Consider the following 13,113-nt stretch of genomic DNA (forward strand, 5'->3'; position numbering starts at 1 on the left):
TTTGGTTTTTATATAAAGCAGCTTCACCGATCCGCAGGATCGGTTGCAAAGTTTTTATATAAAGCAGCTTCACCGATCCGCAGGATCGGTTGCAACATAAACATGTTTGCTCCACTGATCTGCAGGATCGGTGGAGGTGTTTTTTTGTAAAATTTCAATCAATGGTGCTTGTTTTATTAATAATATTATATGTTATTATATTTAAAAAAACAAATCAATTTTTAATGCCGATTACTTTGTTTTATTTGTTCTTTTTTTTATTCCTTTCAACTAACATAAAAGTAATCCATCACGATCTACTAAATAATTAATCCTCAATTAATCATCACTAAAAGTTCAGATCCAATAAACGTATATCAGGCATGCATTAGGAAAGACCCGACCCTACCGGGAATTTTTTATTGATAGTAATTAACAGAAAAGAAGAGAGAGAAACAAAAAGAGTACAGCTTTTTTTATATGGGTAGTAAGATCGGTACTGTTCATATCGATTCTAATTTTGTTTTTTTTGCAACTTAAAAAAAAAAGTTAGGATCGGTATGAACAGTACCGATCCAAACTTTGATATGTTTTAAAATACCAATCCAAACTTTGCAAAAAAAAAAAAGTTTAGATCGGTATGAACAATACCGATCCTAACTTAAAAAAAAAAAATTTAAATCGGTATGAACAGTACCGATCTTAACTTAAAAAAAAAAATTAGAATCGATATGAACAGTATCAATCTTACTACCCATATAAAAAAAAGCTGTACTCTTTCTGTTTCTCTCTCTTCTTTTCTATTAATTACTACCAATAAAAAATTCCCAACCCTACATGTACCTGTACCTGTACCTGTACGGTATCGGGTATTTTATTCGTTGCTTTGATTCATTTCCTTGGGAAGATCTACTACACATAGGATTCATCGATCAACAAGACAACAACTGAAACCAACCCAATTTGTACCTTGATAACGAAAGGAACGTCACGTCAAAAAAAAAAAATAACGAAAGGAACGTGAATAAAATAATTTCATCACTTGTGTAGCCCATTGTTTTATAGGAAATATAAACTTGTCCGCAAAACACTTGTCGTTTAGCTGCGTAATGTACACCTTTTATTGGAATAATTTCTCTTCTTTTGACTTGCGATTGTGAATAGTCGGCAGGCTTTAATTTGATAATTTGAGTAGAACTAGGGTGTTCTTAAGCTTACCAAAGTGTTTGATGAGCTTAACTTCAAAATTCATTAAATCAGTTTCAAATGACGAATTTGAACTGTTGAAATCCGTCTATCTTACAAGTGATGCGTCTACATGTGAAAATTTTAAACATTCGAATTAATTTAGTATAAAGTCAAGCGGTCAAAAAAAAGTTCAAAAAATGAATGCACTAAAATTAATTTATTAACCTTCTAATTTTGACCGATTGACTTTATACTAAATTAATTCGAATGTTTAAAATTTTTACATATAGACGCATCACTCGTAAGGTAGGCGGATTCTAATAGTTTGAATTTATCATTTGAAACTAATTTGATGAATTTTGGAGTTAAGCTCACCAAAAACTTTTGTGAGCTTAATAACACCCTAGTTCTACTCTGATAATTTTATAGCCGCCTAAAGAAAATTCATATTTAAAGTGCAATGATTAGATATTTGATATATTGATGCTAATGTCATGCATATATAAGAAAATGGGGAGGCAATTTATACGTAACATCTTTCAATTTTTACATAACACGTTTTTTGGACGGACCATTTTACCTTCATTTAATAACTAAAATATATAGCTGATGGCTCACTTGATTGGCGGACCAAGCATTGAATAGTCATGATGGGCACGTGTCATCTGAAAAGCATCAAACCAAGCAGGGCCATTTAATATTAAAATAAAATTTAATTTCAAGTCCGTTAGATTATTAAGTGAAATTTATATTTTTAAGTCCGCTGGATAATTCTTATTCAGTAAAAAATGTTATTTTGAAATTTTTCAGAAAGATTTATTATTTTCATTTAATTTAATATTTTTACATGTTATTAATAAAAATTTCAGAATAATTTGGTTTCTTTACTTTTTCAATTAACGATTTAATTATTTCTATGAGATATAAATTTTTAGAGAATTCATCTATTTTTAAAAATAAACAATTGTGTTCATATCCTCTCTATTCTCTTTCTATACCTAGCCAATCTTGAGTTCGAATTCACTGAAGGGTAAAATGGTCCATCCAAAAAAAATGTTCTGTAAAAATTGAAAGGTGTTGTGTATAAATTGTCTCCCAAGAAAATGGAAACAATATATCCTGCGCCTAGAAACAATGAAATTGGCGTGTGCTTAGTAGTGGTAGGTAATTTTAATGCTAATTCTTTTCTTTTAAAAAGTCATGGTTCATGGACCAATGAAATTATTGTGCAAGTGAAGTGCAACTTCTCCGTTCCTTGGTTGCCTCTCTGCGTGTAGTTTCTATAAAACGGAAATAAAATATATTCTGGTTACATTGATATATTCCCAGTCTAGGCCCAAATAATGTATTCTCATTCGATATTGGGCTTAACTCTGAAACGAAGCAGCCCAAATCAAACTCAACTGGCCTAGGTTCTATCTAACCTGCACTGCGCATATTTTCTCCAATAATTTTAGTTGTATTTGGAACTTGGCTTAATTCAATTCAAGAGTTTAGATGGATTTGATTAATGAATAATTATTTCAGTACCGCACTACAGTACCTACACTGTACCCGCGCTACAATATCCTTGCTACAGTATCCGCACTTAGATGAATAATGTATTATGGTCTTCACTAATTATATTGTGCTCACTAATTATTATTATAAAAAGATATTATATAGTCTCAACTAATTATTATTCTAAAATCTCAACAGTACCCTTTCTCTATGATCCCCCTTCAAAGTCCCAATGCTAATTCTGCGTCAACATTTCTCTAATAAAAATAGTTGACCTCATAAAAATAAATACTTCAGTGCATAGATAAAAATACTTTCAATACTTAGATATTAATACTTTCAGCGTCATATGTAAAAAATACTTAGATTTTTATACCTTCGTAGATATAAATACTTAGAAGATAAGATATTAGCACTTAAAAAAAAAAGATATTAATACTTTTTTTTTTGATAAAAGTGGCATGGGCCACCAGTTTCATTAGAAAATAAATTATTCTTACAAAATGTGCCATATTGGCAGTTACAGTACTCAAAAGCATAATAGTAGCCAATAGGCTAGTTATCAATCTGATTGTTAAGCAATCAGAGGATGAGCAAACACTAATCAGCATCTAACAGTTAGGGGGGCATGACATACAAATCATACAAAACATAGAGCTAAAACATGCATAACAGACTAAGCAGAATATAGGTAGTAGCTAATCATCTAATGAACTTGTAGCTAGTGATGAATTGGCAATGGGGTTTTGCAGGAAGGCAACGTCCATAGCTTCAATCTCCTCTCTGTCTCTATGATAGACAGAGAGGTCTGACCCCTCTAAACCATGAATAGGATCTTCCTCTGAATCCCAATAACTGTTGTCCCCTGTGGATGTATCGGTCTCCAACAAGATTATAATAGTGCCTACCTGATGCAATTAAGTGGCATCCATTGGTAAAATCATGGTTAGTTTCAAGTAGCTTCTTTAGGTTCCCAAATTATAGCGCTAACCTCATATTGGTGTAAGTCTAATAATGATAGCGCTAACCTCATATTGGTGTAGGTCTCATCATTATTAGGCTTACACCAAGATATTAATACTTTGATGCTTAACTTGTTATGATAATCTCTTTTCGAGTTCTCCAATCATTCTCATATCAACCTTCTTCTAACAAACATAGTTGACCTCATAGGTATAAATACTTCAGCGTATAGGTATAAATACTTCAGTGTATAAGTATAAATATTTTCCATACTTAGATATTAATACTATCAATGTCATATGTAAAACATACTTGCAAGTGTAAGTACAAATATTTGTATGGCGAGGTATAAATACTTGCGTGACGATGAGTATGAAAGTACATCATCATGGATCTCATTTGAAAGAAAAAATTGCATAGATATTAATACTTCAGAAAAAAAATAATTAAATTGTGGAGTTTTTGTGATATCCGTAGGAAGTTACATTTATGCATTTAATTTTCAATGGTCCCCGGGTATTTGGTGCGGGTACAATGCGGGTATTGTAGCGCAGGTACAGTGCGAGTACTCTAGCGCTGGCATTGTTATCTTTGCGCTACATAATCCACGCAATAAATAATTGTTTACATTATAGGTATAAATATTTCCGTTCATAGGTATTAATACTTTAGGAAAAAAATTCGTATTGTGCAGTTTTTGCGATCTCCACAAGAAGTTATGTTTTCACATTTAATTTTCGGTGGTCCCCCTGCGGGTACTATTATCAGCTCCCTTGATTAATACGGGAAAAATAGGTTCATGCCAGCTACGGGTGATTAATGAGCAAGCATGAGCGAGTTGGGGTATGCTCATGCTCGACTCATTAAGTAAAAGAGCGAGTTTTTAATGAGCCAGTTATGAGCAAGTCACGAGTTATGAGTAACAGAATTTAACAAATTGTCATAATTAATTTAAATAAAATAGAATAGAAATCTAATAGAAACTAACAAAAATAGAATCAACATATTACAAAGTTTCTCTTGAAAAACTAAAATAGCATCAACATATTACAAAATTTCTTCCTAGAAACTAGAATAGCATCAACATAATTCATTGATTCATTTGGAATTGAATGTGACAAATTCTTAATGAGCGAGTTGTTAATGAGCGAATTTAAGCGAGTTGATAATAAGTGAATTACGAGTCATGAGCAATTTATTCGCCCCTAATGCCAGCTAATTTGTGCACGGACAGCCAGACAGAAAGCACCACTGAATTCCTGAGCACCAGTAAGTGACAGATGACTAGATGAGAGGCGCGGACCGCCAAAGATATTGTGATATGAATCTTGTATAGAAAATTAGAAACCTACCCACTTGCATGTAAGTCAACATGCCTGACGCACAGTTTATAGCGACTTGTACGAACTTTGCAAGGAGGTGCTAAAAAATCGTAAAGCAACCAAAGACTTTGCTTGGAATGGGGTAAAGCTTTGATGCAACTCAACCTGACCCAACTTGACAGTATACCCGACAAACCCATTATCGGTCCCATGTATAAAATACCAATTAAACAATACAATTTTATAAGTACGATTCGCTGAGCCACCATCTTCTTCCGGATAATTTAATTTTAATTTCGGTTGATTAGAAACAATACAAATAAAAAAAATGTAAGTAGGCCGGGATGTATAACGGGTTTTTTTGGAGTTAAAAATTACGCATGATATCCAAATATATTCCTTTCGCTTATTGGTAGATTAAGGGTAAAAAAATGAAAAATCAATAATAAAGAGTAAAACAACTATACCGTTTTCCTTAGATACACAAAGGAACTTGTCTGATGAACAATGAATTATGCGTCCCAGTAGGCCAATAACCAATATATTATTGGATCCGGGCAGTGAAACCCGATCCAACCAGTTACTGGCACACCAAATCAAAGGTAGCTTACACTTCAAACTTTAGTGGGATAATACCCACTAGAGATGACATCTCACCTCCCTCACCTCCCTTTCCCTCTCAAGTCTCAACTTTGATCACTCACTGGGACACAAAAATAAAAGCTAAAAAGTGAGAAATATGCACTGCCAACTTCAATGGAAGGAAACCCCTGATGCCTCTATTTTCCCTAATATCTAGGAAAAATAACATCTAAATAAACATATGTGCTAGAGACTTTGGACACTTCCATTTTTAAAATGGCGAGGAGACCTGATTTAAATTCAGATTTTGCACAAAAGTTGTTGGGTGATATCCGTACACGAAAAGAACGGCTTGGATATGCATCATCGGGGCAACGATCAAGCCACACTAGCCCTTCATTTAGTAAGTAACTATGTTATTATATTCTTAATATTTTAGACTACATGAATTATGCTTATATGGTCATTTGAAAATCTCGTTGTTCCTGTTTTTACCTTTTTTCTGTTTGTGAAATAAATAACTGTATGAATTTGTTTATGCTAGGATTTCCAAGAAACAAATGGAAATGCCATGGTTACGTTTTTAAAAGGGCATATGTGAAACAAATTTTACATAAATTTATTCCAAGTTTCCTAGAAAAAGCTAACTTCCATCAGAGAGAAATTTTTGTACCACTAAAACATGAAAAGGATAATTTCTGTATCAATTCAAGCAACACTGCAACAGGCTCTTTTTGCATTTGTGTTTTTATTAATAAATGCTGCTATCAATTTTCTTGGAGTTCTCTTGATTGAGTCATGATATATTATCTAATTATCCTTGACAACATGATAAAGTTTTAGTTCTCAGACTACTTACCATTTGGCATGTAGATGCTGAAGCCAACTCCAGTAGATCTTTCCGAAGTGCACAGGGGACAACCAAGAATAATTTTGTAAGCCCAAAAAAATGTTATTGAAGAATTAGATATGTAGCATATATCATTTGTAGTAATGATATATTGTTATTCCTTCATTATTTAACATACCTGTACTATTTATGCAGCATCCACAGAGCAGCAACAATAAAGGACTTCCTTCTCCTCAGAGAAAAACTAAACAACCCACATTAAATGCATCATCACAAGAAATTGTACCATACCGAAAAGCACAAACAGCATCAATGGCCAATGCTGATGTGTCCATGGCACTTGCACTAGCATTAAGCAATACCGGTAAGCTACAAAACATAGAGGTCCTGAGCCGTACCAAGGTCGGTACACAGTTTGTTACGCATCGTGGATCAATCCATTTCTCAAGCCCAAATTCTCCATTCCCGTCAAATGGAAGGGCAAGCAATAGGAACGAATTCCTACTTCTACCAAATTTTGGGTTTAAAAAAAAATTAAGTGAGATGATTAGTGCATATTCTAATGGTAGAAAGCATAAAGGCTCTTTAGCCATGGAATTAGAGGAGTCTCTAAATATGCTTATAATGTTACAAGATGCCTCAGATCACATGGGTGCATCCAATAGAAATCAGGTTTTATTGCTTAAAGATAAAGAAGAAAGCGAGAAAGATATCAGAAGGAAGTCTCCTAAACGAAGTAAGTTGAATTCAGACAAGAAGAGCAATTCTTTCCAAAGGTCCGTGAACAGTGGTACAAATGCAAATACCAGCAATAGTAATTTCATGAATTCTAATTACAGTAACTCTTCCAGAGGGAACTCTGAGTACAGCAAGCTGAGAATACCAAATGTAATTGCACGATTGATGGGGCTAGAGGATTTGCCAGAACCCGTAAAACCAAAGGTAGAGATCAAAGAAGTGGAGCCTCAAGGAAAAGAGGAGGAAAGTGTAGATAACATTAAGCAATCTAGAAAAAAAGAAAATGACATGTCAGCAAAGTGTCAGGTTGAAGCCAGAGAAGAAACTAGGTTAGAGAGGATAACAAGAACTTATATTGACAGTAAAAAGGGCCTATTTGGAAAATGTGCAATAAATGCGGAAAACATCCCACCAAAAAGGAATGATGAAAAGGTGCATACAGTACGAAACCAAAAGAAAAAAGAGAAACCAAATAATGTAGTCAAGCAAAAGACTGTCATTGCACCAGAAAAGGTTGTTCAGAAAGTTCAATGTATGGATAAAGCTTTAATGAAGAAACGGTCCATAACTAATTCTCTTCCTGGTAAAGTAGTAGTCAGTAACTCGATAAACAAAAAGAAGGAAGTTGATGGTAATATGTGGCAATCTAAGAATAAGAAAGTGTTAGAGAAAGGATGCAAAATTGGAGAAAAGCATGTGCAGAAAAATAAAGTTTTGATGGGATTGGGGAAGGAAAAGGGAAGACAAACTGAGGTCAAAATTGCAGATTTGGCCGAAAATGATGTGAGAAAAGATGACATCAATAGTGGCAAAGTGGTACTTGATCAGAGTTCCAATGAAAAAAATAATGTAAGTCATTTGTTTATCATTTATTATGTATTTAACCAGCATGGATCAAAAGCTACCATTTCATTACCACACAGTGTGGCAAAATGTAATGTCATACCAGTATTGTACTTGTATCACAGGTTAGTACTGACTGGATACATGCAGTAACCGGTACCAGTTGGTATGTATAAGGCTTGACAAAAGGGTAGAGAAACTGAAACCAAAAAACCAAAATCAGTACTAGATTTCCTTCTTATCTGGTCTACGAAACTTATTTCATTATACATAATTTTTACAGATTGTACAATGTTTGAGTGTTTTTTTATAACCATACAGTATGAAATATCTGGCACGAATCTTGATGCACACCAAGAACCACAGACCTCAGTTTCTGGACAAGAACAACTACTAGTACCTGAAGAAGAACAAACCGGTATGAAGTTATTTTCCTGTTTAGAATACATGAAATCAATGCATGGACTGTTGTTTATCTTTAACCACTGTACCGGATCCTAACAGCTGGTAATGGTATCTGATATAGATTAGTTTCTGGCCTGAAATGTACTGAGAATGTACTTTTTCTTGTATTGACAGACTTTTCAAGGTACCAGTACAATGTTAGTACCACTGGCCAGTAGGTGCTACCATGGGGCTTAACCATTACCAGTACTTTAAGCATAACCAGAGCAGCGTGGCGGTAGTAATTGGTTAAGGACATTGATTTCTCAATTAATTTACAGCAACGCATTAACAAAAAATAATTTACCCCTTTACAGATTCATGTGATTGCACCAAGGGATCTACAAATGTATACCATGAAGATTTGCTTACAGAGAATCAGATTCTACTCAAAGAAATGTTATTGTGTGATCCTGAATTCCTTGATTTATCCCAAGCGTTATTCGCAACTAAAGTAACTACTGTCGAATTTGAAATTACCAAAACACCCTTGGAGAAGGAAAATAACACAGCTCTTTTGCACACTGTCCATGAAATTCTTAAAAGGAAGGCCACAAGACTCGACATTTGTAAGAATATCAAAATCCAGGGCTTAAATTCTCTAATCAGAGAGTTGGATTCTGATATTAGAAGCTTGGATTATGCGAAAAAGTCGGAGAAGTTTGATTTGCAGAGGATCATTGAGAGAGAAATCAGGGGTGGAAATCCTGATGCCAATTGCATGTGGGAATTTGGTTGGAATCAAACGCATTTTGAGAAGTGTGAAATTGCAAAAGAATTGGAGAAACACTTGACGAGTGGTCTCATAACAGAACTGACGAGAGATTTGGTTGACGAGATGATTCTAGTATAAAATCTTTTTTTTTTCCTTTTTAATTTTATTTTTTACAGAGTGATTATATATTGTAAATTTTGTTATTTTATCGGCTAATGTATGTATCTTAGATAAAGCTTACTTGTAAAGATATAAAAACTTACTATAATATACAGGTTTGTTTGTTTGTCTGTGCTTTTTTTTTTTTTTTCTTTTTCTTTTTTAAGGTTGTCGGGAATTACCGAGCAACATAAATATTTATAAAAAAGAGCAGTTATTTACAAAAGCGTTTGTTTGTCTGTTGGAAATGAAATATTTCAAAACTTTCTTGTATGGTCCCTTTAAAATGTGCTGTTTATCTATATAAACATTTAAGATTATTTTGGAATTTTTTGAATAATTTAATGTTACGTATAAAACATGAGGATAATATTTATGGTAAAGATTAATATAATATCCAAAAATAAATCAAAAGTAATGACCAGTTTTATAACTTTAACAAAAGACCGTCTTACTAAAATTTAAAAATGCTGTTGTTATTTTAATTTTATTATTGTAATGTATTATATTATTAATTTATTATGATAAACAATATAATATATATTTAGAATAGTATTTTAGTTTATATTATAATAAAACATTTGATGCATAATGTTTAAGAAAAGAATATGAAATTATAATTTCTAAAAATAGATATTAATAAAAAAATTAAAACTTGATAGGTCGTGTTGTACTACACGATGTTGGCAGTGGGCACAACGCAGCATGGTAAGGTGTTTTTCAGCGTGTCACGCAGGATTTTTTTTTTCTCTTATCTGAAATTTCGTTAAGAAATAGTTTTTTTTTTTAGAAAAAATAGAGATCATGTCCGTATTAATGTATCAGTTAATTTTTTTTTTGCTAAGAAATAGTTAAATAAGTATGTAATAATATATAAAAATATAAAAAAATCCGAAAAATATGAATAAAATATATATATTTTTTTTGTAAGTCTCGTTTTACTTTAGGAGGGTTAAGTAGTTATTTCCTTTTTATGGATTTTTTTAGAGCAATTTAAAGCGATGTTGGATGTTACATGATCTATTTTTGGGTGCAAAGTGAGAAAGGAAATAATAAGAGGCAAAACCGCGCTGCAAACCCTTTTGAAAATGGGTGTTTTAATTTGAGTCGTCGGATCTGGATTGACGGTCCATAAACATTACAACAAAACCATGATCTGCGGACTATGAGCTGGGCCAATCATAGAGTGCACGTGGCAACTCGTCATTAGTTGTTTCAATAAAGTAAAGGCTGAAAGCAAAGATTTTTGCCGAAAATTTTATTAATTGGAAAAAGAAAAGACATTTTTTTTAATAAGAAAATAAATTGAATATATATCACAAGTAAAATGTCATACTCTGTCGTTCACCGAGCAAAACGTGCAAAAACATATATTTGATGAAGTTAGAATTATTGTTCAAATATACTATGTAAGACAATAATGTGAGAAATTCAAGCTCATATCACCAAGTGATCTCAATTTTTGAGTTTGAACTCAGTCCATTCCCCGTATACTAACACGAATTTTTAAAGAACTCTATACATTACATAATTGAATTGAATTGATCTGAATTCTGACAGGACAGTTCAAATTTAAACTCATACGGTGAATTACCTCAGGATTTGGACTCAGAATATTGATGTGTGGCCGTGTGGGGGTGGGAGGTGTAAGGGTGGGAAAAAAAAAGCTCATAGCTCGTGGCACGATTGTGACTCGTGTCTGACTCACTCGCTAACAGCTCGCTCGTTACTGGACTGGGCTATTAACGAGCCAGCTCGCTACTAGTTCGATTCAAAATTAACGAGTTCAAATTAGAGTCTAACTTGCTCGTCAGCTCGTGAACTAGTTCAACTAGGCATCAATTTGTGAATTTGTATGAATTTGTGTGCATTTTATACTGTCTAGTTCGGTCCAACTTGGTTCAGCTCGATCCAAAAAAATTGTATAATTCATTTTCTTCTTAAAACAATATCTGGTTAGATCCAGCGAGCCAGTTTGTCAGCGTGTGAGCTAACTCGGGCTGGCTTGTCACGATTTTAAGTTGAGGTTTTAGCTCGGTTGTCCTAGATATCCAGCTCGTTCAGCTATAGCTCGGTCTAAAATTAACAAACTGAGCTAGGACCTAACTCAGACCAAGCTAGATCGTTGCCACCTCTAGAGGCGAGATGAGTTAGCATCCTCTGCAGTAACGTACCATTTGAGTTTAACTCTGAACCATCCGATCGAAATCTAAATCAATTCAACCCACGCCTATAACGCACGGGCCATTTATAACGGATCGTTATAAATTTTTGGTGGATTCATCAGATCCATCGCAAGCAAAGCAAAAACTGATCGGCACAAAAAATACAATTTTATTTCTCTAATTCAAATTGTATGTGCGTGTTGTAAAGAGAGTTCGTTGTATTCTGTTTCGCTAGCTCTCGAAGTCTAGCATTAGCACATAGTATAAAAGTGATTGGATATTTACAATATTATCATAAGCACTTCGCCATAATACATTATTATTGGATGCTTAGATAACGAAAAATAAAATTTTAGTTTGAGAATTTGATAATCGTCAAAATAAATTAAATAGAAACTTTCAATTTCATAGGTATAATCTACGTGATATATATATAATGGGAGATGATATGAGTACCCGCACTCCCATACCCCCATTATCCTCCCAATTTTATTTGTTCAATCTCGTCAACATTTCTCATGATCTATAAGAAATTTTACGAATATAAAACCACGAACGTCTTCTACGCAATTTTATCTTTCAAATGAGATCCATGATAACATACTTTCGAGCTCGTCATCACACAAGTATTTATACATCGTCATTTAAGTATTTATATCTAGTATTTTTTACATATGACACTGCTGACATTTAAAAGTATTAATATCAAGTATTACAAGTATTTATAGCTATGCACTGAAGTATTTATACCTATGTGGTCAACTATTTTTGTTAGAGAAAGGTTGACGCAGGGACGATTAGGTAAATGTGATGCGGAGATGCGGGGTCCACGATTGGAGATAAATACTTACAAGTATAGGTATAAATACTTGTACGATGCGGTATAAATATTTGCACAATGAGGTATAAATACTTGTATGACGATGAATCCGAAAGTACGTCATCATGGATCTCATTTGAAAGATAAAATTGCGTAGAATACATTCGTGGTTTTAGATTCGCAAAATTCCTCATAGAGCGTGAGAAATGTGGAAGATATTGAAAAAAAAGAAAAAAAAAACCCACCTCTAAAAATATGTATAATTCTTCTCCCCATGTAATTTGAGTGATTCCTCTATATAGTTATATCAAGTTAGACATGCAAGTATTAATATCTTAATTTGCAAGTATTAATTTATTATCTTCCAAGTATTTATACTAGTGTTTTGAATTAATTTAATTAAACTAGTTAGTTTATGGGAAGTTAAAATCTGTTTAAGAGATGGGGGTACAATGGGGGTACTGGAGTGTGGGGATTGAAATAATTATTCATATATAATAGAGTCCGACTAATACATTTATATAAGAACTTCAACACTGATCATGTGGGTGTTCGGTAACCCCTCCTTAGTACTCCTTAAGCCTATTTCAGACTCCTTAGTCTCTTAATCCCACCGAAGAACATCTCCTTAATCCGGATTAAGATTTATTCCTTTGTTCCGGATTAAACCTCCTTTGAGCCTTTTGCTCAGATTCTTAAGACGCCAATTGTATTGAATTAAAGAGGCTTTAGCACCTTTTTCACCTCCTTGGTGCCTTTTTCTTAATCTAGTTCTACTGAACAAGTGATTCTTATTAAGCAATTTTGAATTTTCAAAGTCTAAACAGACAATCTGAACTATTTAA

At 33.4% G+C, this 13,113-nt stretch overlaps 1 protein-coding gene across 2 annotated transcripts; it reads left to right on the forward strand.

Moving 5' to 3' along the window:
• The first annotated feature begins 5,423 nt into the window (after positions 1-5,423).
• On the forward strand, positions 5,424-9,410 carry LOC144558667 (uncharacterized). Of its 2 annotated transcripts, XM_078307514.1 has the most exons (5): positions 5,424-5,937; positions 6,408-6,469; positions 6,580-7,971; positions 8,287-8,383; positions 8,727-9,410. In XM_078307514.1, exons 1-5 carry the CDS (start codon positions 5,811-5,813, stop codon positions 9,260-9,262), a joined length of 2,214 nt encoding a protein of 737 aa, XP_078163640.1. In that variant the 5' UTR covers positions 5,424-5,810; the 3' UTR covers positions 9,263-9,410. The 2 variants fall into 2 exon arrangements, with proteins under 2 accessions (XP_078163640.1, XP_078163641.1); XM_078307515.1 differs by lacking the exon at positions 6,408-6,469.
• The last annotated feature ends 3,703 nt before the right edge of the window (positions 9,411-13,113 follow it).

The sequence above is a fragment of the Carex rostrata genome, chromosome 8, assembly GCF_964058835.1.
Source record: "Carex rostrata chromosome 8, lpCarRost1.2, whole genome shotgun sequence".
Lineage (NCBI taxonomy): Eukaryota > Viridiplantae > Streptophyta > Magnoliopsida > Poales > Cyperaceae > Carex > Carex rostrata.

What these genes read in the sequence shown, in the direction of transcription:
- LOC144558667 (XM_078307514.1), top strand. Translation starts at nt 5,811, where the DNA reads ATGGCGAGGAGACCTGATTTAAATTCAGATTTTGCACAAAAGTTGTTG. An exon ending in CCACACTAGCCCTTCATTTA is followed by an intron (nt 5,938 to 6,407) that starts GTAAGTAACTAT and finishes TTTGGCATGTAG; the next exon opens with ATGCTGAAGCCAACTCCAGT. An exon ending in ACCTGAAGAAGAACAAACCG is followed by an intron (nt 8,384 to 8,726) that starts GTATGAAGTTAT and finishes ACCCCTTTACAG; the next exon opens with ATTCATGTGATTGCACCAAG.